This window comes from Mustela lutreola, chromosome 12 (genome assembly GCF_030435805.1).
Source record: "Mustela lutreola isolate mMusLut2 chromosome 12, mMusLut2.pri, whole genome shotgun sequence".
In the NCBI taxonomy this organism is placed as follows: domain Eukaryota; kingdom Metazoa; phylum Chordata; class Mammalia; order Carnivora; family Mustelidae; genus Mustela; species Mustela lutreola.
In genome coordinates this window covers 11,255,782-11,282,002 of record NC_081301.1, presented here as the reverse complement: position 1 = coordinate 11,282,002, position 26,221 = coordinate 11,255,782, and the positions used below count along the sequence as shown (strand labels likewise).

Sequence of the window (26,221 nt, the reverse complement as noted above, 5' to 3'; positions counted from 1 at the left end):
TGGAGGGAGAGGGGGGTGCGGAGCCAGCCAGGCCGCCTGTTCCCACAGCCGGGAGCTGAGCGCGCTGCCATGGCGCTGGCCAGGCCTGGGACCCCGGCCTCCAGGCCCCTGGCCCCTCTCCTGCTGTGGCTGTTGCTCTTGGCTCCGGCCCTCGCCCTCCTGGGTGGTGAGTTGGGGCACAAGCCTTGGGGTGGCGGTGGGGGCGGGGGACTGGGACTGGGTCTGTCTCTGTCTCCCAGCGCAGATACCCCGGGCCTGTGTGGAGTGTGTGTCCTGGGCCTTGGGGGGTTGCTGGGTGGCCGGGGGCCTTTGTGAAGGGGCCGTGGGTTGGGGCGCTGCGGCCTGGGAGCAGTGTTGGGACTGGGAAGCCCCGGGCTGAGGCTGGGAGCCGGGGGTTTCAGGTAGTGGGTGTCTCATCCCCGAGTCTGTTGTGAGTGTGCGCCGGGCTGTGGGTGCATGAAGTTGTGAGCTGTCCCGGCGGAGCTGAGAGTCCTTGTCTGAGGCTTTCTGGGTGTGGTGGGCTGCGACCGAGCACAAGTTGTGGGGTATAAGTTGTCAAGTGGGTTGAGCTGTGTCTTAGCTCTCCACAAGGGGACCCGGGGCGGGGGCAGCAGACCCCAGCCTCGTGGATCACGGTGGGGAGGGGGAAGGGGGCCAGGGGAGCCCAGCGTCCACGTCCACCTGCATCCCCTCCACGTGTGTGTTCCCTTGCCTGCACTGGGGCCTGAGGGTGCTCTGGGGCCCCTGGGAGGTGGCCAGGCACTGGGGAGCACGTGTGTCCCCTGCCGCCCCCTCCCTGGCATTCCCAGACCTGGCTGAAAGGGCTTCCTAAGCCAGACCCCGTTCGCCAAACGGTTTTGCTTTTGTCCGAGAGGATTCACATGTGCTGCCCGCAGCCTGGACTTCTTCCTGGGGGGTCTTGGGGACGCTTTGTCTTGGTCACTATAGCTACGGGGCCAGGCCTGGGAAGTCCCCTGACCCCGCCTCCGCTGCTGGCTGGCGGAGGGAGCCAACCAGGGCCGGTGGCCTGGACTTCACAGCAGGGGGGGGCGGGGGTGGAGAGGCACCTCTCCGACTCCCAGGGTGGGAGGTCAAGCCTCCCCAGGCCCCGACCTAGGGCCCTCCTCCCCATTCATGGGGCCTACTCACAACACCGTCGTCTCCTCCTCTCTGAAGGGCCCCTGGGGAGGATGAGGACCCCACTTTGTAGGGAAGGACCCTGAGGCGCAGGCAGGGACGGGGGCTGAGGAGCGGGCCTCCTGACTCGGATCCCGGATCCCGGGCTCAGGAGAGGAGCCGAGGGCCGGCTCCCTGCACAGGAGGGGCACGGAATCTTGGCGTGTGGATCTGCTCTCTGCCCCCTGCCCTACCACGTACACATGCACATCTGCAGACACACACACATGCACCTGCACGCTGGTGTGGCACGTACAGGGCACAGCTCACCACGTGAGCAGGGGCCACGTGCACTCACACACAAATACACACGGCCCTCCAGGTGTGTGATGGGTGCCTGCACACACCAGGGTACGGACAGTGACATGTGCACTCACACTCAGACACATGTTCGCGTGAACACAAAGGAGACGGATGCTGCAGAAAAAGTGGCCACGGAGGGACAGGCTCACCCCAGTCTAACCCTGCTAGGGTGCCCGGGAGCAGCTGTTCTCACTGTGATTTCTTTGCAGGGAGCCCACTCCCTGGGGATCCCCAAAAGCTGGGGTGAGGGCACCATGGGCACAAGCATTCCTGGATACCAGCGCCCGACGCCTGGCTGCCAGGAAGAGAGGGGCTGGGGACCCTGTCCCTGGGAAAGTAATTTCCATCCTTGAGGGGAGGAGCTTTCTGGAAGCCCTGGGCCCCTGGCTCTGCCTCCTAGGCTTGCCAGGCCCTGAGCTGAGCCCCTCCATCCTGGGCCCGCTCTGCCACAAAAGCCTGGCTGGTTTCTGTGGAGAGGACCAAGCATCTTGGAGGACAATGGGGGCGGGCTGGGCTCTCACAGCCCGGGAGCCTGGCTGACAAAGGGCAGCAGTCCTGTCCCCACGTCTGGCCCCTCCTCCCCCCAGTGCTGGGGGTGGGGCGGGGGGGCTGTGGGATGGAGGCAGAGAGGCAGGGACAGCGGGTGACGGGAGCCACACACATGTGAACCAGTGTCAGGACTGGCTGGCTAGACAGCGTTTGCTCCAAGTAAAGGATTGTTGGTCGGTGAATAAAGAGCACGGCCGGATGGCCACCCCTGGGAGATATTATGCTAATGGGTTGCCGTGAGGGACTTCGTCTTTTTGTTGTTTTTCTAACTAAGGATTTTTTTTTTAAGATTTTATTTATTTATTTGACAGACAGAGATCGCAAGTAAGCAGAGAGGCAGGCAGAGAGAGATGAGGAAGCAGGCTCCCTGCTGAGCAGAGAGCCTATGCGGGGCTCAACCCCAGGACCCTGAGATCATGACCTGAGCCAAAGGCAGCGGCTTTAACCCACTGAGCCACCCAGGCGCCCCTACTAAAGATTTAAAAAAATCTCTTTATCAATTTTAAGTCATCCCTGTACCCGACACAGGGCTTGAACTTCCCACCCTGAGATGGAGAGTCCCATGCTGTACCGACAGCGCCAGCCGGGGGCCCCACATGACAGACTGAGAATCTCCCCCAGCTGTGTGAGGTCAGCGCTAACCCCCCCAGTTTATAGAGGAAGAAATGAGGCCCGGAGAGGATTAGGGACTTGCCTCAAGTCGCACAGCTACTGTGCTCCGTACCTGCCTATTTAAGACACGTCCCTTCTCTGTTCCTCTACGCCTTCAGGGGGCCGCCCAGCTAACTCTGCATGATCTGATGGGAAAACACAGTGGTTCTCCAACTCAGTTTGGCTTGCAGTTTCCAAGGACATGTTAGCCCAGAGACCACTCATAAAAGTGACTGGCTTGGGTGGCAGAGCCCCATGAGAAAGTGTCTCCATGGACTTGGGCTCTGAGACCCAAGCTGGAAACACTGGGATAGGGCAGTGCCGGGCACAGGGTGGGTGGTGAATCGTGGCAGCTATTGTCACCTACTATCGTAACCAAAATTATCAATATTGAACCCCCCTTTTAGCCTCGGGGGAGGGTGTTAAACATTTTTGTGTTAGAGTATTCCAAACTGTCCCATCTTGTTAGGGTAACTTAGCCCTTTCCTGGTGGCTGTGGGGCAGTGGGGGTTCACTCCTGTCCTGGGGGCCTAGTGGGATTAGATGAGCAGGATCTGCCCCTCAGAAGCTCCCACATCTTACAAGATCTCGGGCCACTTCTTTTTTTTTAATTTTTTAAAAATCTTTTATTTATTTATTTATTTGACAGACAGAGATCACAAGTAGGCAGAGAGGCAGGCAGAGAGAGGAGGAAGCAGGCTCCCTGCCGAGCAGAGAGCCTGATGCAGGGCTCGATCCCAGGACCCTGAGACCATGACCCAAGCTGAAAGCAGAGGCCTTAACCCACTGAGCCACCCAGGTGCCCCGATCTCGGGCCACTTCTTAGAAATATCCTTTCTTGCCACGTTAAGACAAGAAGCTTCTCAAAACTCACCCTCGGTAAACATTTCCCATCAGCCGTCAGGAGTTATCACAAGGTCTGTTATAAGTGCACCTAAATGTGTTGTACCTGAGCCATACAAAAGCTCAGTTTATCCTGCTGCAATTAAATCCTGAGTAATTTAACTCTTGGATACCTGTTCAGTGATTATACACAAGCCACAAGTGCACATAAAGTAGGAGTTAGTAGGCCCTTAGCAAGGAGCCCACAGAAGCACAGTGGGTTGCCCACAGCCCGGTTCTGCTTAAAGAGGGAAACCTGACCGCTCTGCCCAGGCCCATCCGGGGACCTCCACCCTTGTGCCAACCTTCAGAGACTTTTTCCTGTGATCTGGGATGCCCTGAGATGACAACAACGGGTGGCAATGTAGAGTTTGCAAAGTGGGGATTTCACATGCCTTGGGAGATGTGGGTCTTTCAGGAGTCTGGAGACAACCTGCTTCTTAGTGTTTTGAGGGCAGATTTGAGGCAAGTTTATAACCTCTCCGAGTTAGAAAACAGAACTATTCTTAACAGCACCCGCCCTTCCTGGAGCGCGGCTCCCGGCCCATAGTACGCACTCAACAAACGGGTGCTGTTATCATAGGACAATGGTCCTCCCTTCTTGGTGGTGGGATCTGGGCCTTCCCCAGGGACAGGGCAGCAGGTCGAAGGGGAGGGGCGTGAGTCCCTTAATCCCTCCCCTGCCCGGTTGTCCCCGGCAGCCTGAGAGGTCAGGAGGGATTTGTAAAGATAAGCACAGGCCCCTCGTCACCCTGGCAACAGGCCACGCCCCCAGCCTGGCCCAGGGCCCGCCCCCCTCTGCCCCATTGCCCTCACCTCCACCTCCCAGCCCATGGCTGGCCTGGCCTTCTGGTGTCACTCCCGCCAGACTGAGGCCAGCGGTTCCAAGGCCTCCATGTGCAAAGGGTTCCCCAAGGAGCTTGGGGCAATGCCGATTCTCTGGGCCCAGGCCCAATAGCTCTGAATCTCTATAGGTCTGGAGTACAGGGCCAGAAATCTGTATTCTTTCTTTCTCATTCTCTCTCTGTCTTTAAAAGATCTATTTATTTATTTCAGAGGGGAGGAGGAATCTTAAGCAGACTCCCCCCTGAGCACGGAACCCGATGATGCAGGGCTCGATTTCACGACCCTGAGATCACGACCTGAGCTGAAACCAAGAGGTTCACTGACCGTGCCACCCAGGCACCCCCATAAATCTGTATCCTTAATACAGGCCGGAGGTTCAGAAGCCCCGGGGTGAAGGCCTGGAGTAGTGGGACCTGGTTTGGATTCTAGCCCCTCACAGGCTGCGGGACAGGGTAGTCCCTTCGTCTTTGAGGTCCCTTCCCTCAGCTGTAGAACAGGAATAGCGTCTGCGTCTGCTACGGGGAACGGGAAGATAACGGAGTATACAAGAAAGAGGGGTGTCTCCCATCCAGGCTTTTGGTGCTACTGCATGCCCCGTGGGATAAGCAGCTTCCTTCCTCTCTGCCTGACTCTCACTGGAGGAGCTTCTTCCTCGCCTGTCACTAAACTCTGACTCCGTGGGGCACCAGCATATAGGGTCCTGGGCCACCTGCTCCCATGGTGATCCAGAGCCTGATCAAAATGGCCACAGCCCTTCATGAAGCCTCACTGGCAGCCAGGCCTTCACTCTTGTCCCCTCTGTGGTTTCTCACAGCATGAGGTGGCACTGTTCAAACCGCAGAAGCCAGGCCTGTCTGATGCCCATCTAGCCCTAAAGGACATGGCTCTAAACAGATCAGCCACCGCAGCTGCGGTGGGGAAAAGAAAGCTGAGCTGCCCAGAAGCTGCTCCAAGAGAGGCCCAGACGCCCCGGCCCTCACCTACATGGCCAGGCTTGGGGGAGGGGGCTGGGATGGATGCCCTGAGCTGGGGAGGGAACAGTGGTCAGAGAGGGGCTGTGGACACCACTAGAGCCCCACGCGGTCATCTTGGCCTGACGGTGTTTCAGCCCCTCTGCCCCCTTGCCACATGCTTAGCCCTGGGTGCACGCTGGTGGCCCACGGTTAGGGAGTGAGTGAGCCCATGCCCAGCTGTACCAGGTGCTCTGGGCGCTGGGGAGTGCCAGCCAGGTTCTCTCTCTGCTGCCAAGGTCTGTGTCTCCATATCCCTGTCCCCTAGCCTGCCCTGGGGGCTGGGAAGGGCGGGGGTTGGCCAGTGGAAGGCCCTGCCTGGTGGAATGTGGATGCCGCTGAGCCTTATCTGGGGGGTCTTCACCAAGGTGGGGGAAGGGAGGTGCAGGGCCTGAAGCTGTTCTAGGCCTGGTTAGTGTCTGGATGACAACCTGGGCAGGGGAGGGGCGCCTCTCAGAGCCCCAGGTTGGGGGTGCCTCCTGCTTTATGGCGGTTCCCCTCCCCCAGCTCTTACTGAGTTCCTGCAAGTGGCCAGCAGCAGTACCTGAGGCTCTGAATCAGCCCCCGTGCTTCGAGGCCTGCCCTGTGTTCATCCCCTCTCTGATGGGAGACAGAGGCTCAGCAGGAAAAAGGACCTGCTGGGGTCTCAGAGCTGGTAACTGAGTGGGGATCTGAACCCAGGGCAGTTCTGCTTCAAAGCCTAAGTTCTTCACCAGCCGTGCAGGCTCTCAGGAGGGGACAGGGCTGACTCTTCTAGGGGCTTGGCTTCCAGACTAGCAGGTGACCCTCTGGCGTGGTGGAGGCAGCAGTGGCCTGACCCAGCTGTCCTGCACCCTGTGACCTTGGCCAGGCGGACTGGTCAGCCGGTTGCTGAGGCAGGGAATAGAATAAGGGCTGGGGATCCCTGGAGAGGTTCCCAGGCCCCCAAGCAGGGAGCGAGTGGAGGCTGGGAGGAGGGCCCGGGTTGGGGGGCGGCGGTGCCCAGTTCCCAGTCCCTGCCTTTGAAGTCCTCCATCTCCGGTTTCACCCTGGGATGGAGTTGCCAGACCCCCAGCAGGAGAGGTGGACAGGACGGTGGAAGGAAACCCCTTCTCTGGGCGGTTGGGGGTGATGAAACCTGGGATAGGCTCCTAGGCTGTCCTAGTAACTTGCTGTGAGGCTCAGGCAAGAGTCTTTACTTTCGGGGCCCCAGGGTGGCTCAGTCAGGTAAGCGTCTGTCCTTGGCTCAGGTCAGGATCTCAGGGATTTGGGATGGAGCCCCACTCCTGCTTGGCGGGAAGCCTGCTTCTCCCCCTCCCCACCCCGCTTGTGCTCGCGCACGCTCTCTTTCTGTGAAATAAATAAATAAATCTTAAAAAGGTCTTCCCTCTCTCGCTTGAGCCTCAGTTTGTTCTCTTGTAAAATGGGTATGACAGTGCCTGCCCCAAAGGAGCTCTGCGAGGAGGGGATGAGCAGGGCGCAAAGCTCTCAGGGTCAGAGAGCGTCTGTCCTCTAGTCCTGCTGGGGCACGGTGGGGGAGGGGAGCTGGGGTGGTGGCGTGGAAGCTTCTGGTCCCTTCCCCTTCACAGAGACCCTCCTGAACCATCTCAGTTCCAGCTGTAGTTGTGCAGGGGCGTTGGGGATGCAGCTTATAGAGCCTGTGGCCCTCTGTCTAGCCTCCTGAAAGCAGACAGACCCCTCCTGCTTTCTGGCTCTGTGGTCTGGGCTGGGCCGGACAGTGGGGAGCGGAGCATCCTGGTCTACCCCGCCCAGCCCTTTTTCTCTCTTTACAGGAATGGTGCCTTCGGAGGCCCCAAGTGTCTGTGCCTCAGCCCCGTGTGCTCCAGGGACCACGTGCCAGGCTACGGAGAATGGCAGCTACACCTGCGGGCCCACAGAGCCCCAGGGCTGTGACACCCAGCCCTGCCACCACGGCGCTCTGTGCGTGCCCCAGGGTCCAGACCCCCACGGCTTCCGCTGCTACTGCGTGCCCGGGTTCCAGGGCCCACGCTGCGAGCTAGACATCGATGAGTGTGCCTCCCGGCCCTGTCACCACGGGGCCACCTGCCACAACCTGGCTGATCGCTACGAGTGCCGCTGTCCCCTTGGCTATGCAGGTAATGGCCTCACGTCCTGGACGGAGGTCTGTGATGTCCATCCCGTCGGTGGCTCAGGCTGTAAAATGACGCACTGAGCTTTGACTTTAGCATAGAGAGCCCCCCCCCCACCCCCAACCCCAGCCGCCAAGGCATCCTGGAAACTCTGGGGTATTCTGCTCTGGGGCTTCCCACAGAATGGACGGACTGTACGGAAGCCAGGAAGTGGGGAGCAGCTAGGCACAGGTCTGCGAGAGGCTCTGCACAGGGCAGCGGGGACCCTGCAGCATAGACACTCCCAGTTCTAGTTCAACCCCGAATTCAGACAACTCTGCTCTGAGAAGGTAGTTTGAGGTCGTCTCAGAGTAAGGGGTGCACCCTGGGGGGGCCGGCTCCCAGGGGAGGGAGCGTATAGTGAGGAACTTTGGGACGGACTCTGGAAATGGGTCCCATGTATCCTCCTCACGGTCTGAGAGTCTGGTTGGAGTGTCAGCTTTGCGTGTGTGAGGGAGGTCACGTGAGGGGCCTGTGTGTGTCTCTGTCTGCGGGTGTCTGGGCTCCCGGAGTGCATCCATGGACGTGTGTGGGCCAGCAGGTGCATGCACCAGACGTGCCCAGGGGGCCCTGGGGAGCACACTCTGGGTGAGCTGCGGCTGCGAGCGGGGGCAGAGTCTGCCATGACTCACTGCGCTCCTCCTCCCTCCGGTCAGAGCCGGGCGGGGGAGGCTGGGATTCCAGGTGGCTGGGGCCTGGCTCCCCCTGGCACAGAGGGTGGGAGTGGGACTGGGGCGGGAGGAGTGAGGGGTCACGGGAGGGAGGGGCTGTGTTTGGTGCTCACTGAGCTGGGAAGGGGGTGGAAGGTTCCAGCTGGAGCCAGCTGGGTCCCTGGTCCCCCAGGGCCAACCCTATCGTAGTTGGGGGCAGGGCTTCTGGGGTCCACTGTGACATGTGGGCCCCCCGATGAACTCAGGCAGTACATCCCCAAACCCTGAGATTCTCCATCTCCCCTCGTCTCCACACGTCTCCTGATCCCTGAGGGCCGCCCAGATGTCTCAGTTTGGCCCAGGCAGAGGGGCTTTCCTGGGTTTGGGGTTTTAGAAGCAAGAAGGTGCAGGGGAAACCAGAAGGAGCTGGTCACTGCAGCAGTTCTCACTGGGGCCTGTCCCTCCCCGACGGAGCCCCTCTCTACACTCTCTTCAACGCCGGCAGAGTGAGCCTTCCACAGTGTAGATAGAATCGTGTAACTCAGTGGCTTCCGACTTTTAGGATAAGCCCAGATTGGGGCCCCCGAGGCCACCGCAGCCCCCAGCCCTCCCTGACCTCCTCTGCTCTGTCCTCTGCTCCTAACCCTCCCTGTTCCCCTTTCTGAGGACATCATGCCTCTGCCCCAAGCTAGTCTGGGCCAGTTCCCCAGCCTGGAAGCCAAATCCCTGCACAGCCCTGGCCCAATCCAGTGAATTCTTATTCATCATTCAAAAGTTTCTTCTTCCAGGAAGCCTTCCCTGACTCCAGCTGTCCAGGCCGGAACCCTGGGTCTTGCTTTTAGGGGATCCACTATACTCCCACTGCTGAGCTTATCACAGTGAAAAATTAGCATCTATGTCCTGTAGACCTCTTCCCCGTCTCCCCAGCTCCACGGCTGTGAGCTCAGGGAGGCAGGGACGGCCGTCCCGTTTCTACCTCATTGCTGTTGCCGGCTCAAGAGATACCTCCTCCGGACGAATGGACCAACGGATTCTCTCGGGATCTTCAGGTTTCCGCTCCTTGTAGCTGTCTGAAGCTGCTTGCAGGTCGGCCTGCCTGGGCCTCGTTCGACCTCCCTCCGGGTGTCCATCTGTCTGTCTGTGTCTCCGGCCCTGTCCAGGGGTGACCTGCGAGGAGGAGGTGGACGAGTGTGCCTCGGCGCCCTGTCTGCACGGCGGCTCGTGCCTGGACGGCGTGGGCTCCTACCGCTGCGTGTGCGCGCCAGGCTATGGGGGCGCCAGCTGCCAGCTGGACCTGGACGAGTGCCAGAGCCAGCCGTGCGCGCACGGGGGCGAGTGCCACGACCTGGTCAACGGGTGAGCTGCGGGAGCGGGCGGCCGCGGCCCCGTGGCGCGGGGGCGGAGGAGGTTGCAAGCCAGAGCCCGGGCAGGTGGAGGCGGGTGGAGGCTCAGGGCGCGCTCAGCCGGGCCTGCGCCCCGCTCTGCTCCAGGTTCCGGTGCGACTGTGCGGACACGGGCTACGAGGGCGCGCGCTGCGAGCAGGAGGTACTGGAGTGCGAGTCGGCGCCCTGCGCGAACAACGCGTCCTGCCTCGAGGGCCTCGGGAGCTTCCGCTGCCTCTGCTGGCCAGGTGCGTGTGCGTGCGCGTGCGTGCGTGCGCGTGCTCGCGCCCCGGTGGCGCCGCGTGGGCGCCCGGGAGGTGTGTGCCAGGGCTCTTACCCCCTCCCGGTGTGTCTGTGACTGCGGCTTCTCTGAGCGTCACTTCTGTGGGGATCTGCAAAATCGGGCTAATCGCAGCAGCTGCTCCGAGCATTGTCGCCAGGAGGGTCGAGGTGAAATGTCCGTGAAGCCTTGGCACGTGCGAAGGGCTCCGTAGTACTAGCAGTGATAGTAACAGGACGCTGACCGCCTGCCGCGGTCGTTCCCACTGTCCTCAGTGTCCCCGTCCCTCACCCCATCGGTGAGCGTATTCTGAGCAGTCACTCCAGCCTGGCCCCGCGTTGGCCGGCAGCAGCGGAGGGGTGCTCCCCGGAGATCCCGTGTGACCTGCTACTTACGCGCGTGTGCCCCCAGGCTACAGCGGCCCGCAGTGCGAGGTGGATGAGGATGAGTGCGAGTCGGGCCCCTGCCAGCACGGGGGGCAGTGCCTGCAGCGCTCAGACCCGGCGCTCTACGGAGGCGCCCAGGCCACCTTCCCCGGCACCTTCAGCTTCCGCCACGCTGCCGGCTTCCTGTGCCGCTGCCCTCCCGGCTTTGAGGGTGAGTCCCCTTCCACCCTACCGGGAAAGCGGGCCCGCTGGCGTGTGGATGGGGGGAGGGGGGGAGGAATGCCAGGGCTCCGCTCGAGGCCTGCTCGGTTACACAGGTGCAGCCCGCCTGTGTTAGCACTTCTCCCTGGGCCTCAGTCTCCACAGTTCTAAAATGGGCTCTTCCAGCTCTCTGGTTCTGAGGGCACAGGTGGGAACCACAGCTGGCCCTCTTGCAGGGGACGAATGTGGTGTGGATGTGGACGAGTGTGCCTCACAGCCATGCCTCCATGGTGGCCGCTGCCAGGACCTGCCCAACGGCTTCCAGTGCCACTGTCCAGATGGCTACACAGGTGCGGGGGGCAGGGTGGGCATCCAGGACAGGGCAAGGGCAGATCGGGGGGCCTGGGCTGAGAAACTTCCTCTGGCTGATGCATGGAGGCTGGGTTGATGGGGACAAGGAGAGCAGGAAGAAGGTGGATGTGCTGGGGACAGCTAGAAGGGCTGAGCAGGGACCTGGGCTTTGGAGGCGAAAGTGGAGGGAGCTAAGTGGGTTGAGAACTATTTCGGGGGTGGGGGGGAGTTCTGGAGGCCCTGGGGGTTAGTCCAGGCATGAGTGAGAAGGGTCAGAGATGCTGGCTGCTTCTGCCCTGGGTGATGTTGGTTGGGTGTCCATACTTATCTAGACCAAGTCCAAGTGTCTGCGGAGCACCCACAGGGAGGAGCCAGGATGGGGGCTGGTGGTCCGAAGTCGGGCCCAGGAAGAACCAGTGACCAGCCAGGTGTGGCTGGCTGTCCTCAAAAGGAGGCTATGGTGGTTGGGGGCTGACGGGAGTGAGGGTTCAAATCCCGGCGGCCTTTCTGGGCCTGGGCTCCTCTAGTCCTGGCAGCTGGAGCCAATGTGTGGAGTGACGGGCAAAGAGAACCTTAAGCACCTGACATCCTAGGGCAGGGCAGAGGCCCAGGGCCCCTGCAGGGACAGGACAGAAGAGTAAAGGAGGGGATCACAGATAGAAGGGTGAACTTGACCTCTGCAGAGCTGGGGCCTATCAGGCAGGAGCTGGGTTGCAGAAAGCCTCTCCCTGCCTCGGGTACAGCAGATGCTTAGACACGCAGATACCCTTCCAGGACACTGGTGAACCCAAAGAGGTGCTCACATCCTCCTCGGGTGTCCCTGCCCCCTCTGGAATGTGTGCGACACCTCCCCTGCGCCCGCCCGCATTCCTGCTTGGGCACACTGCCTCCTCTCCCTGGCAGGTTTCCTGGGCACTGGCTCCCCCGCCCAGGGCAAGGAGGTGCTGATCACCACCCTCCCTCCCAACTCAGCAGCCCAAAGATGCTGGGCTCAGTGTCCCCTGCCCCAGGACAGCCACCCACGAAGCCCATCAACTGCCCCCCGTAGCCTGAGACTCCCCAAGTCCTGCCTGGAAGCAGGACTTCCAGGCACCCGGAAGGCCCACTACAGCGGGCGCGACCCCTGATGAGCATTTCTGTGCATTTCGTTCCCTCCTCATCACACCCCCACGAGGTGGAGTTCTTACAGATGAAGTCACGGAGGTTTGAGAGAGGGGGTGTCGTTCCCTGCGGTTCGCCAGCGTCAGCCAGAGCCCAGCTCCTCTCCCAGCTGAGCTCAGCTGATGGATGACAGGGAGGTCAGAGCCGAGGTCAGGGCCCGAGAGGGGGAGCCCCAACCATAGGGCTGGGCTCCTTGCCACTGTCCACCCCCATTCTCTCTTTGGGTCGTGCTGGCCTGGGGGAGGCCAGTGCCTGGCATTCCTGAGCCAGTTCTGAAGGAGGTGGCTGGTCAGGCGGGGAGCTTAGCTCCCCTGGCCCACAACCCGCCCGGCACTCTTGGCCATCCATGGGGAAATGCAATGGGGCCGCGGGCTCTGTGGACTTTCCTGGGCGGCCTGTGGCTCCTGGCAGGTATGCAGGGCTGGGGCTTTGGGCAGGATGAGGTGTGGCTGGCTGTCCTCAAAAGGAGGCTATGGTGGTTGGGGGCTGACGGGGGTGAGGGTTCAAATCCCGGCGGCCTTTCTGGGCCTGGGCTCCTCTAGGTGGGGTATGATGGGAAGGGCTGGCCTTGGTTGTTTTGTGGAGGCTCCGGCTGAGCTGGAGTTGGGCTTTGGCCTTTTGACCCAAGCTGGGGCCAAAGTACTTCGTGTGGGAGCCCTTGGAGGAGAGGGTGAGGTGACCCCCTCCATAGTCAGCCTGGGGTCTCAGGGCAGAGGGACTGGGGGATGGAGCCTGGGTGCATCCATCCATCCCCTCCTCCCCCATTCTGATACTTTGTCTACAAAAGCCAGACCAAGCCCTTTGCTGGGCATATTCAGGCCCCGTAGATCTCAGCTGAGTAAACAGATAGTTTCAGTACAGGGTTCTTGGGTGCTGTGTCTAGGCAAGGAGTTGGGAGTGACACAAGAGCTAGGGACTGGGAATCTAAGAAGCTTCCTAGGGGCCTTTGAATTTGGGCTTTGCAGGATGAGTAGGAGTTTGACTGGGTAAGTGAGGAGAAGGCATTCCAAGCAGAGAAACACTATGAGCAAAGCCCCTGGGAAATATTTTCTAGGAAATGCTTAGAGGAACAGGCAGTTCAAGGTTTGGAGGAAGCAGGGTTGAGACTTGGGGCCATGGAGAGCCCGGCCCGTAAGGAGTATTGAGTGCCAAGGTGATTGGACCTTAAGCAGGCGAATCTGGCGAGGTGATGCTTTGGAGATAGGCCTCTGACTCCTTGTGGAGATGGATGGTAGAGGGGGTTGAAGGCAGGCAAAGTAGAGGACATTAGACTGTGGCCCTGTGAGCTGGTGAGTCAGAAAGGTGGCGTGGGAGAAAAGGCGAGACCAGTGAGTGTTTAGGGGATTGAATCCACGGGGCATGGGGATCCACCAGACATGGGAAAGGAAGGGGTATCTTGGATTCCAGCCTCCAGGGACTTAGGCGACCATGAGAAATCCTTTGGGAATTGGTTCGGTCACTAGGTGCTGAGATCCCCGTCCCACAAGGCATGTAAGCTTTGCCTTGAGTGCTCGGTTCTTGCCTTGAGTGCTGAGCCTTGACCTGGTCTCTCCTGAAGGCCTGGCATGTCAGGAAGATGTGGACGAATGCCTGTCGGAGCCCTGCCTCCATGGCGGGACGTGTGACGACACTGTGGCAGGCTATGTCTGCCGGTGCCCAGAGGCCTGGGGTGGGCATGACTGTTCCGTGCAGCTCACCGGCTGCCAGGGTCACACTTGCCCACCTGCTGCCACCTGCATCCCCATCTTCAAGGCCGAGGTCCACAGTTACGCCTGCCACTGCCCACCTGGTACTCACGGACCTTTCTGTGGCCAGAATACCACCTTCTCTGTGGTGGCCGGGAGCCCTGTGCAGACATCCGTGCCAGCTGGCGGCCCCCGGGGTCTGGCACTGAGGTTTCGCACCACACTACCTGCGGGTGCCTTGGCCGCTCGCACTGACGCCCAGGATAGCTTGGAGCTGGCACTGGCAGGGGGCACACTTCAGGCCACCCTCTGGAGCCACGGCAACACCACTGCGCTAACGCTGAAGCTGCCGGACTTGGCTTTAAATGATGGTCACTGGCACAAAGTGGAGGTTTCATTGCGCCTGGGGGTCCTGGAGCTGCAGCTCTGGCATGAGGACTGCCCTGCCCGGCTCTGTGTGGCCTCTAGTCCTGTGGCCCCAGCTCCCGGGACTTCTGAAGCGCCGACGCCTGCCAGGTTCTGCTCTGCCCAGCTGGGCGGCACAGCCTTTGAAGGCTGCCTCGAGGACGTGTACGTGGATGGACACCTCCTGTTGCCCGAGGACCTTGGCGAGAATGTCCTCCTGGGCTGCGAGCGCCGTGAACAGTGCCAGCCTCCACCCTGTGCCCACGGAGGGGTCTGCGTGGACATGTGGACTCGCTTCCTCTGCAAATGCCCCCGGCCCTATAGCGGTCCTACCTGCGCTGATGGTGAGGAGCGAGGCAGGTGGGGCCCCTGGGGCAGAGAGTGGGCCTTCCCCTGGCCTACAGGCCTCACACTCGACATCCTCTCTCCCTGCAGAGGTTCCTGCTGCCACCTTTGGCTTGGGGGGCACCCTGAGCTCTGCCTCCTTCCTGCTCCGCCAGCTGCCAGGCCCCAACCTCACCATGTCCTTTCTCCTCCGTACTCGGGAACCCGCTGGCCTGCTGCTCCAACTTGCCAACGACTCAGTAGCTGGGCTAACAGTATTCCTCAGTGAGGGCCAGATCCAGGCCGAGGTGCTGGGCAGTCCTACTCTCGTGCTTCCTGGGCGCTGGGACGATGGGCTCCGCCACCTGGTGACGCTCAGCTTCGGGCCTGACCAGCTGCAGGGCTTGGGGCAGCAGGTGCACGTGGGTGGAAGGCTCCTCCCTGCTGACGCCCAGCCCTGGGGTGGGCCCTTCCGAGGCTGCCTCCAGGACCTGAGACTCAATGACCTCCACCTCCCGTTCTTTCCGCTGCTGCTGGGGAACTCAAGCCAGCCCAGCGAGCTGGGCAGCAGGCAGTCCCGGAACCTCACCATGGGCTGCGTCTCCGAGGACACGTGCAGTGTGAGTTCCCCAGGAAAAGGAGTGGGTCCCTTTCTCGGGATCTACCCTGCATCTCTGGGGGTTAGCATGTCCTTCTGGTGAGGAGACTGGCAGGAGGTGAAGCGCTGTGCCCACGTTTCCTCTGCTAGAGAGTGACAGAGCAGGATTCACACTGATCTCCTGGCCCAGCTGCTCCTGGCCTCTGCTCTGGCCCCTCCCCAGTCTTGGTGTGAGACAGATACCCTGACCCAGGCGGAGGGCTGCCTGAGCCTTTCTGTGGGAACTGTGGGGGAGGGGGCGCGGACGACAGGGATGTCCTTGGGTCCGTGGACAAAACACCAACCTTGGCATTGGAATGGCCCGAGTGTGAGTTCTGGCTCCCCTATTTCCTGCCTGGATGAGCCAGGCAAGTGGCTTCTTCTCTCTGAGCCTCAGTTTATCTATAAAACGGGGACAATAGTGACTTCCTCTCTATGTGTTTGTGAGGAGTTCATGTGTTTGTAGTAGGTGCTCAGTGAAGAGCCCGTACAGTGATGGTTATGGTGGGATGACGCTAGCCCGACGCCTGAGCCAATCCCTGCCCTGATTTTTCTGCAGCCTGACCCCTGTCTCAATGGTGGCATTTGTCTCGTCACCTGGAATGACTTCCACTGCACCTGCCCTGTCAACTTCACGGGGCCAACATGTGCCCAGCAACTGTGGTGTCCTGGCCAGCCCTGCCTCCCGCCTGCCACCTGTGAGGAGGTCCCCGATGGCTTTGTCTGTGAGTGTGTGCTCTGGGCAGCCTACATACGGGGTTCTGGACACCCAGGCTGGGTTAGAGCCCACCCTTACCCTGAGGGCTCATAGGCAGTAGACCAGGGTGCCAACAGCCCCCAGTGTGGTTAGGCTACTGCATCCAGAGGGGCAGGTTTTCTGGAGGAAGACAGCACTCACCAGGTTTCCAAGGACAAGAAAGACTGACTAGGCATGGAGGGGGGGACATTTTCAGGTGGGGCAACAGCATATGCAAAAGTCCTAGGGTTTATAAGAACAACCGAAGCACAGTTACAGGTGTTGAGGTCCAGATATTGCCAGGAGGGGCCTTAAAAGCTAGACCAGGCAGCTCAGAACTTTTTCCTAAGGGAAGTGGGGAGCCACGGGTTGGTTTTAGACAGGAGAGGGATGTGATCAGCATTTTAGAAAGATGAGTGCGTTTTATTAAAATGCATGATCAGCATTTTAAAAATCTGCGTTTAAAAGAGATGACTGCAGTGAATAGTGAGCCTCAGTGCTGAGACTCCACGGAAGAGGGAAGGGACAGAGGAATTATTGCGTGGTGTGTGACCTGGAGGGTAGAGAGGGCCTGGCGTGGTGGGGTAGGGTAGCTCTCTCCCTTCGCTGCCAGAAGCTGGTAGGGAATTATGAGCCGTGGAAGCCAGGGTGGTGGGGGCGATGGCTCCTGGGATTGGATGATGGGGGTGTGGGTGTGCCCCCTCGAGATGAGCTGGGGGCCCTGGGGATCAGGTGTGTCATTGGGCCTTCCCAACACTCCCTCTCCCCGCAGGTGTGGGTGAAGCCACCTTCCGTGAGGGCCCCGCGGCCACCTTCAGCGGGCACAACGCGTCGTCACGGCTGTCGCTCAGTGGCCTGTCGCTGGCCTTTCGCACACGCGACTCCGAGGCCGGGCTGCTGCGCGCCACCGCGGGCGCCCACGCGGCCGTCTGGCTGGCCATCCGCAACGGCTCGCTGGCGGCCAGCATGCGCAGCGGCCGAGGCCTGCCCGGGGCAGTGCTGCCGGAGTCCGGGCCGCGCGTGGCCGACGGCGCCTGGCACCGCGTGCGCCTGGCCATGGAGCACCCGGGGGCCGCCGCGTCGCGCTGGCTGCTCTGGCTGGACGGGGCGACCGTGCCCGCCGCGCTGCGCGGCCTGGCCGGTGACCTGGGCTTCCTGCGCGGCCCCGGCGCCGCCCGCTTGCTGCTGGCGGAGAACTTCACCGGCTGCCTGGGTCGCGTGGCTGTCGGCGGCCTCCCGCTGCCCCTGGCGCGCCCGCGACCCGGCGCAGCCCCCGGCTCCCGAGAGCACTTCTCAGCCTGGCCCGGGACACCGGTCCCACGCCTCGGCTGCCACGGCGCACGCGTGTGTGTCCCTTCGCCCTGCCTGCACGGCGGCAGCTGCCGCGACCTCTTTGACGCCTTCGCCTGCTCCTGTGTCCCGGGCTGGGAGGGCCTGCGCTGCGATGCCCGCGCGGACCCGTGTCGCTCGGCACCCTGTGCTCGTGGCCGCTGCCATTCGCGCCCTGACGGCCGCTTCGAGTGCCGCTGCCCGCCTGGCTTCGTGGGCCCGCGCTGCAGGTGCGGATGGCCCGGGCGGCCTGGGCCGGAGGGGCCCTGTGGGTTCCCCGGGCGGGGGCAGGTGTGGGGCACCCAAGTCCACGGGCTCCGCATCCGCAGCTCTGGTTCTGTGGGCGCTTCTCTGAGCCTCTGCCCTCATCTGTGAAATGGGAACAGCCGCCCCCTAGAGCTGACAGGTAAAACCCAGATAACTTTGAATTTGAGATCAATGCCGCTCTTGTCCTAGGCGGGGCAGGGTGGGGGGGAACCTAGCTCTGGGGGGAAACCCAGAGCTAGGTTTGGAAAAAAAAAACCTGGAGGCTTCCCTACCTGTCCGCGTTCACCCCTGTTAGTCCTATGAGGATGACAGGGGCAGAGGGAGCCGGTTGGACTTTGATGCTTCCCCTTTTCAGTCTCGTTTTGACTTCCTGCTCCCTTTGGAGCCAAGCTTATGGTGGGTGGTCTGGCAGAGGCGTGACACACACACACATACACACACACACACACCCAAGTTTTATGTTTGGGAACATGCTTTTGTTCCAAGGAGATTTCTGACGTTGTTCAGCTTCTCCAGGGACTCTAAGCCCAGGGAGATGTTCCCAGCCTGCGTCTGGAGGTTGTACACCTTGTTGGGGGAGGGGACTGGAGCCGCAGGAGGACAGCCCCATGCCTCATCCTTTCCACCTCGGACACCACTTCCGTGGCGGGTATCCGGGTCTCTATTAGGCGGGCCCTGGACGCTACAGCTCAGGACATGGAGGCTCAGGTGGCCTGTAGTAGCCTCGGTGGCTGGGGGCCCAGCCAGGTGGCTGGGGGCCCGGCCAGGTCCCCGGGGTGCTGCCCCCACCCAGTGCGGTCTCTGTGCTTTCTGCCCAGGTCACCTGTCGTGCCGGAGGAATGCAGCCTGAACTTCACCTGCCTCAACGGTGGCCCCTGTGAGGGTGGGCCCCAGGGGACCAACTGCAGCTGCCAGGAGGGCTTTGGTGGCCAGAGGTGGGCCTGGGAGCTGGGCAGGGGAGGGGAGCCTGGATCCCCTCCAGACAGGGCAGACAGAGTGGGGTGTGGACCCTTGATCACCTTCTCAACCCTCACAGTGCCCACAGTGCCGGACGGCCCACCTCTGTCGCTTGAGCTCTTTCCTCCCGGAGTTTCCAAGGCCATTCTTTGTTAGGCTGTCGCTGGGGAAGTGGTGGCCTGGTGGTGATTCTTAGGGCCTCAGCCCTCAGCCCTCATCCACCAGCCTCAGCCCTCATCCTTATCCACCTGCCCTTGACCTCAGCCTCAGCCCTCAGCCTCAGCCTCAACCTCAGCCTCGGCCCCTAGTGCCCATCCCTGAGCCCTGAGCCCATCTCAGCACCACCCAGGGAGACACAGCTGGGCAGGTTCTGGGCCTGTTGCAGAGAGAGGGCATCTGCATCCCTCGGCCGCTGCCCTCACACAGGCTCCCCGACGCTTCTGCCCCAGCAGGCCGTTCTCTGTTGTGATTGCTGGGACACAGGGGGGCGCAGTGCTGGAGGTCACAGTTGGCCTCAGTCACCTGGCAGGGCCCTGCCAGGCGGGGACCGTGCATGGCGACAGCGGGTAGACACCTGTGTATTTGGAGGGGGGGTTGAGAAGCTGAAGCTGATGGGGGAGCAAGAGGCCCCCAGGAGGGAGCAGCTCTCCGACCCCCGCCTTCTTTGCCTTCCAGGTGTCAGGTCCCCTGCAAGGTCAACCCCTGCGTGAACGGCGGCACGTGCCGGGCTGCGGGTGGGCTGTATGAGTGCATCTGCAGTGCCAGATTCTCGGGCCGGTTCTGCGAAGTGGTGGTGAGTGATGCCTGGGGAGCTTGGCAAGGGCCCTGTCCTGGACTTTGGTGAGATGGTCTGGGCGGGGGGTTGGGGGAGCACCTACAGAGCCCGTGGTGCTGTGCCTGGACCAGCGCTGTCCTGCGGCAGGAGTAGGAGGGAAGGAGACTCCGGGAGGGCCTGGGAGGCCCCACCGTCCCTTTGGGTACTGGCCGTGAAACAGTGGGGCTTTGCCAAATCTTCTCTGGGACCAGGACTCAGGTCTCACAGGATCTTAGGATTCTGGGGTTTCGGTTGGTGGCTCCAAGGGCCTGTAATCTCCAGTGGTTTGCGTGCCAGGATTCCAGAGTAGGAAGACTTAGAGAGCTCTGGATTCTGAGCCGGAGCAGCCAGAGACTCAGCTGAGGAGGGGCCCAATCGATGAGGGGAGCTTGAGTTTGAACCTCCCCCTGGCTCCGCTTTCCACCAAGGGGCGGGACCGGTGCCACAGGCCCAGTGGGCCGCGAGCCCACCGTGGGTGCTGATGGGAGAGAGGTAGGCAGGGGCAGAGCCTTGATCTCCACAGGCTTCTGGCAGCCCTGGTCATAAACCCGCAAATCCCCTCTGCTTCTGGGGAATGTTTCCTTTCAAGTTGAACTTTACAGCCTCTGGCGCCCTTACCTCCCCTCCTCTTGGGGCCAAGTGAGGAAATGGCTTTACAGCTCTCGGGGGTGGGGGGGGTGCACGGAGGCTGGGGACGGCCCATTCTGGGTTGGTCGGAACTCTGCTCTCCAGACCTGGGCGCCTTTCCTCCTTCAGGGCTGGGTCCTGGGACTTGGGACCCAGGCCCCAGTGGCCGAGAGGCTTCACAGGACAGAGGGAGGGCCAGAGAGTCTGAGACCCTCGGGCCCTGGAATCTAAGAATTTGGTGATTTGGGGGCTTCCAAGGTCCAGGCCTTTGATGCGGGCATCCTTGTTCTGTGCCTAGAGGGGAAGAGGTTTGGGGGCTCCCTAAAGCCTGGTCTCAGGTCCCCTTGCTGGGCAGACCCTGGCGGGTTCTGAGCTTGCCCTCAGCTGGGCGGGCCCCCTCCACTCCCGCCCGCCACAGGCCACCTGGCCCGGGAGCGGCTCCTACATACTGCCTGAGGCGCCTCCCCCGGGATGAAACAAGGTCTCCACAGACACTAAGAAAGCAGACCACCTTCTGGGACGGGGCGGGATCAAGTCCCCAGTGCCTCAGACTGGCTGGGTTTATGGCAGGGAGGGGGAAGCGGGTGGGGGAGGCCGGGTGGCAGAGCCCGCTGTGGCCAGGAAAGGAAGGGCCTGGAGCTGTAATTCAAGGCTGAAGGATGGTGGCCTGGGCATGGCCTGGGCCCTGGGGGCAGACGGAGGGGTCTGCCAGTCCTGGCTTGCTGGTCCTGGGTCTGGGGAAAACCTCTGTTCTCTCCTTTGCGACTTACCCTGTGCCACCCACCTGTGGCGGGCGCTTGGAATTCACCGGCCCACAGAATAGAGCAGAGGTTCCTGTCCTCGTGGGAGTGAGGGCGTATCCCCACCCTTCCCTGGACCATCAGGAAGTTTGGGACCCCCCCCCCCCACCAGCCCGGACCCGCGCCCCCAGCCCTCATTACCGCGTCTCTCGCAGAAGGGCCTGCCGCTGCCCCTGCCGTTCCCGCTGCTGGAGGTGGCCGTGCCCGCGGCCTGCGCCTGCCTCCTCCTCCTCCTCCTGGGCCTTCTCTCAGGGATCCTGGCAGCCAGGAAGCGCCGCCAGTCCGAGGGCACCTACAGCCCCAGCCAGCAGGAGGTGGCCGGAGCCCGGCTGGAGATGGACAGCGTCCTCAAGGTGCCGCCGGAGGAGAGACTCATCTAGGCCTGCCTGGCTGCCAGCTCCGGCACTCAGGAGCTCCCAGGCGATTTCCACCCGAGGCCCCCAGGTGGCCGTGGCCGGTGGCCGGCCTCCTCCCGCAGCAGCGGGGCCCAGGACATCTGGTGGCCAAGCGTCCCCTTCGCCGGCAGCCCCTGCCTCCGCCCCGTTGTGGACAGGAGAGGGGAGCACTCAGGGAAGCAGACGGGGGACCTGGCAAGGCCGTGGACTTCCCGCCGGACCTGCGGGCTCTTGCCTCCGGAAGCCCACAGCTGTGCAGGGGGGCACATGGGGGCACCCACTGTGCGTTCGGGAGTGTATGTGAGCACGTCCCCGGGGCCTGCTAACCTTCAGAAACTGGAACGGACTCGTGGGCACATCCGAGTCTCTGCTGGGTGTGCCTGTCACAGGGTCGTGGGTGCAGGTGATCCCGTGGAGGGGCGGCTGGGCTGGCGGGGGGGCTACCCTCTCCAGCCCCGGGGCAGGCGTAGGGCCTGCTCTCAAGGCAGCCTGGTCAGAGCTAGCCCAAGGACCAAAGCGCCCCAGCTCTGGGAGCTTCTCCAGCTCTGGAGGCCGACCCCATTCTGGAGGCAGCTGGGAAACTGGGTGGGGGTGGGGAGGTCATGAGCGAGTGGCCCCAGAGACAGGATGCGCGGGAACCCGGGCCGTGTGCAGGGCAGACCTGCGGGAGCGGAGGGCCAGCTGCCCCGAGCTGTCGCACCTTGCCGCTGGGGGGCCGGCTGCGGGGGGGGGGGGGGGGAGTCTGGGCCTACCTCACCGGGCGGCTGTGAGGCTCAGTGACGGTAAACGGGGCAGGAGCTCCAGGCCTTATCTGTTGCCAGGCTCTCTGGGTCGCCCTTTGAGGTTTCAGGAAAGGCTGTCAGCCTGGAGCTGAGCAGGCAGGGGAAGAGGCTTTCCTGGGGGCGCGGCAAGAAGGCCAGAGGAGGAAGGAGCAAAGCCTTTGTCCCTGCTCCTCCAGCCCGGACACCTCTCTCCATGGCTGTGTATGTATCGGGGGGTGGCGGGGTGGGATTCAGGACTCGGAGAAGCCCTCTGAGTCGTTTGCTGAACTCAGCAAATGTTGGCGCTGCCTCTGGGCCTGGGCTGGTCCTGCAGACACAGACACAGACGCACAGGAGAAATCCGCTTTGCTTCTCGGCCCTTCCCTGGCAATGCCATCGCACCGACCCCAGAGGGGCACCCCCAGCCCAAGTGGCTGGCCTCCTCCTACTTTCAGGAAGTCCCATGCCCTCCCATCCTTCCGCTTTCCCAGGCCAGTGCCCCCTGTGCCAAGGCCAGGAGGCCCCTTTCCACTTCGAGTTGACTTTCCCCAGCTCCCCTCAGGGTCTCACCAGCTTCCAGAGGCCCAGGCGTGAAGCCTGAAGTAGAGCCATGTGGCGGCGGGGGCTAAGGGAGCACGCGGGTGGTCGGGACCGAGGCGTTCGGCCGAGGCCGGGACCGAGTGCCCTGAACGCTGGGGTAAGGGGCTTGCTTCGTCCTTATCCTGTAAGAGGTGGTGCCTTTCCCCCAACTCTCTCCAGCATGATCTGGTACCAGCAACTTAGCCACAGGCTGGCACCTTGGTTATTTTATTAAATCAGGGATTTGGCAAACCTGTATTCTTGCAGACTCCTCTAAGGCACGTGAAACCCCAATAAATAAAAGTGCCACTTTTGGGGGAGCCCTAGTTGTCCTCTTTTGCTCCTAAGGGCTGTGGCATCTGTCCTTTTCAAGGGCAGCCAGGGGAGGGGAGCATGGCCAGATGATGGGCTGATGAGGGGCACCTGGGGGTGTTGAACCCCGACTCGGGGGGGCTTGGTCCAGCTCTCCCAACACAAACACCCCACAGAGGTGCGGGTTCTAAAGCTCTGCCCTTACTAATGAGAGATCTGTGGGGCTGAATTTCCTGCTGTTCTCTTGCTTGAACTTGTTCCCTGGAGTCCGGGAGCACTCAGCGCCGTTGGTGACCGGCAGCCCTGCTCCACGGACCCGCCAAGCCTGCAAGTGCCTGTGACCAGCTCCTGCCCCCGCCTCCCCCCGCACCCCCTACCCCGCTGCCCTGCTTGGGACAGGGAAGGGCCTGGGCTCACAGGCTCAAATGGAACAAGCTGGGGTGTGGGCTAGGGGCCAAATCCTTCTCTGACTGCTCTAAACCCTCCCCTTTCCCCAGAGCTTCCTCAGGACGCAGGGATACCAACCTTCTCCCCAAGATGATTTTATTGAATGTACACACAACATTCATCCTTGGGTGCGAATTCAATCCAGCAAGTGAAGAGAAGACAATGCTCCTGGGACACGGAGGGCTCGCCACCAGCCCCCAGCACAGCCGGGGAGACAGGCCATGGGTGGGCTCTGCTTCCCCGGGGCCCCACCATACCTCTGGTCCCATTCCCTGTCTACAGGGGTGGGGTGGGGTGGGGAGGTTTCTCTTCCCCAGCTGGGCTCAGGGGTCTGCCCAGGATGGGTGGGCAGATCTGGAACTTGTCTTGAAACACCTGAGAGGCCTGGGGGTGCCCGCGTGCCCAGACACCCCCCGGCTCCCCACGCCACCTCAGCAGCCAGAGAGGCCTCCAGGACTGAGAGCCACTTGCCCAAGGGGGCTGTGTCGGACTCAGGCAGGGGCACTGTGCTGGGCCAGCAGCTCCTCACATCCCCATGCCCGAGAACCTCAGGGCCCGCCCTCCAGGCCTCAGGGTCCCTCAGACGGGGACAAAGCTCCCCGGGGCTAGAGGGGCCTCTGGGGGCCCCCTTGCCCTGTCAGACACCTCTGAGACTGTGTGTCTGACCACTCACAAATAGGAAATGAGAAATCAGGTCAAAATGCTCACAATTTCCTGCATGTCTCAGATGGTTGTTTTCTTACATAGTTGGGCTGTATTTTAACTCGGTTTATTGAAACTAGTCAATTTTAAGATTCATCAAATCAATAACGTAAAAAGGAAAAGATAGATAAAAGAAACAATAACAAAACATTTCAACTGAGCTTTGGTGACGGTGGCCTCAGGAATTTCTATGCTACGTGGGCGGGGGAGGGGGTGGCTCCTGGCCCTTCTGTCTCTGCGCAAGAAGCCGTCTGTCCGCCCCACCAGGGCCTAGAGAAGGGCTCAGTGCCCCCTGGCCATTCCTGACTCAGGGAGCCTGGGCGGCTGGGCCTCCTGCATCAGCCTGTGGCATGAAGCTTGTCTTCCCAGTTGGAATCTGGGTGCCTGCTTCTCAGCTCCGCCCCCCACAGTCCCAGGCACGAGAGGCAGAGCTCCATCTGATCAACACTGGAGAGCTGGAGAAACCCCAGCGGCCGGAGGGAGAGTCCAGGACGGTGGCCTGCCTCCTCCTAGTGCACTCGATTTACCTGCTGCTGTTTTTCCTCCTACAAATCCGAGTTGCTGGTGCTCCCAGCCCCCAGTCCCCAGCCAGGGCCGGCTGCCCGGCTGGGTTTGGCTTTCAAGAGGGTTCCCAAGGACCCCTCAGCCCCAAATCCCTACCAAGCCAGAACGAACTGAAGGTTGAGGGCTGGGGTGAAGACTGACGAAAGAGCGAGGGTGCGTATTGCTAGAGAGGGTTTGGAAATGCCCCGTCCTAAGGCCGATTCTCCTTACTCCCAACTCCCAAACCACATGAGTCTGGTGCAGACACGCTCACGCGAGGCTCCCACGTGGCCTCCTGTGCTGGTCTTGGTGGGGTGCGCAGGCCGGGCTGCCGGTGGGCCAACAGGGCTGGGGAGGAGAGGCCTTGTGGAGCCTCGGGCTCCTGGTTTCCAGGGGGAAGGCGGGTGGGGCCTGGACAGTCATTCGCCCAGCTGACCGCTTTAGTGCAAAACCTAATTGGGGTCCAGGGGAAGGGTGGCGGCAGGGTTGGGGGGTGCCCAGGGGCTGAGCCCATTCCCAGGCCAGAACTGGCACCATTCTCTAGCAGCCAGACCTCGGAGATGGGTGGTGTGCAGGGGAGGAGGGGCGGCAGAGAGGGGTCCCATTCCTTCCCACCAGTAGAACCTGGGCAGAACCAGAGCAGCAGGGGAAGCAGGGCCGGCTAGCCTGGGAGCACAGCGGCCCGCAGTGCAGCGCAGGGGCCCTGCTCGCCCTCTCCCAGCGACCAGCTCACTCGAAGGTCTCCCACTGCTTCCTGAGCTGCTCTACGGAGCCTGGGGCCGGGGCCGGGGCCGGGGCCGGGGCCGGGCTCACATCTTGCCTGGTCTTCCGTAACAAATCCTCAAAGGGGTCTTTGGCCTCCCGAGGAGCGGAGGGCTGCGGTGCTGGCTCCAGGCCCTGTGGGGGCCTGGGAGGGAGGAGTGGGGGGTCTCCGGGCCTCAGGGCCAGCCCCTGCTTGGCCTCGGCAGCCCTGGCGCTTGAGCGGGCCAGGGGCAACGTTCGGATCCTTGACGGGGCGACCATTGGGGGGCCCAGGGGCTGCAAGGGACTGGCGGGGGCACCCATGGGCATCTGGCCGAAGAGGTTAGGCATGGAGAGGGCAGACAGGTTGGGCTGAGATCTGTGTGGGACACAGAAGCCAGAATTGGACAGCAGGAGGCTGGGGGCAAAAGCGGGCCCCAGGGAAGCAGGAGGGGCCCCAAAAGGCCCGGCTGCAGTGGAGACCAGGGGCACGGCAGGCAGCGCCGCAGGCACAGAGGAGATAAAGGGATTGAGTGATGGCTGTGGAAACGGGGTGGGGGTCCCCGCTGGTGGGAAGCTGAACTGGGAAGTGAATGAGGGGGCTACACTCGGGGCTGGAGGGCGTGGCGGAAGAGGGCTGCCTGACCAGGCTGTGTTTAGTGGGTCCAGGAGGGCCAGCAGGGCGTCACTGCCCGAGCCCGTGGCCCCGGAGGCCAGACTGAGTGGCTGGAGCAGTTCGGTGGGTCCTTGTGGGGTAGCACTGGGGAGGAGCCCAGGGAACGGGGCTGGGCTCCGGGGAGCTCGCCTTTCCCACTCAGCCTGTAGCCGCTCTGAGGAGAAGTCCCCGAGCACAGCGCTGGCAGCCTGAAGTTTGGCCGGGCGGGCGGTGGGGGGTGGAGGCACGATGCCCAGCTCTGGGGTCTTCCTGCCCTGGGGCCGGGGAATGGTGATGCTGCCCGGAGTGGGGGCAGGTGTCTCCTCCTTGTCACTGGGGTTCAGGATGCTGTCCCGGGTCGGCAGCATGCGGGGCAGAGCCAGGGAGTTCCCAAGCAGGACCGAGGGCTTCTCGGGGGAGGCGGCGGGGGGCTTGCTGGGGATGGCCATGTCATCCTGGCCCAGGCTCCAGAGCTTGTTGTACGGGTGGGTGAGCTTCAAGGCCATCGGCATCCCACGGCTCCTGTCACTCCTGCTCAGGTCCAGCCT

At 62.1% G+C, this 26,221-nt stretch overlaps 2 protein-coding genes across 9 annotated transcripts in view; one reads left to right on the top strand and one right to left on the bottom strand.

The window, feature by feature from the left end:
• Positions 1-23,882, top strand: CRB2 (crumbs cell polarity complex component 2). Its single transcript, XM_059142347.1, has 13 exons — positions 1-166; positions 7,190-7,513; positions 9,357-9,552; positions 9,687-9,826; positions 10,270-10,455; positions 10,682-10,795; positions 13,516-14,391; positions 14,483-14,991; positions 15,568-15,733; positions 16,517-17,303; positions 18,159-18,275; positions 18,973-19,090; positions 20,694-23,882. Exons 1-13 carry the CDS (start codon positions 70-72, stop codon positions 20,916-20,918), a joined length of 3,855 nt encoding a protein of 1,284 aa, XP_058998330.1. The 5' UTR covers positions 1-69; the 3' UTR covers positions 20,919-23,882.
• Positions 23,786-26,221, bottom strand: part of DENND1A (DENN domain containing 1A) — a 496,023-nt gene continuing 493,587 nt past the window's right edge. For all 8 annotated transcript variants that reach the window (XM_059142351.1, XM_059142348.1, XM_059142354.1 and 5 more), the window contains one exon: positions 23,786-26,221. In XM_059142351.1, coding sequence (XP_058998334.1) covers positions 25,007-26,221 — 1,215 coding nt within the window. In that variant the 3' untranslated portion in view covers positions 23,786-25,006.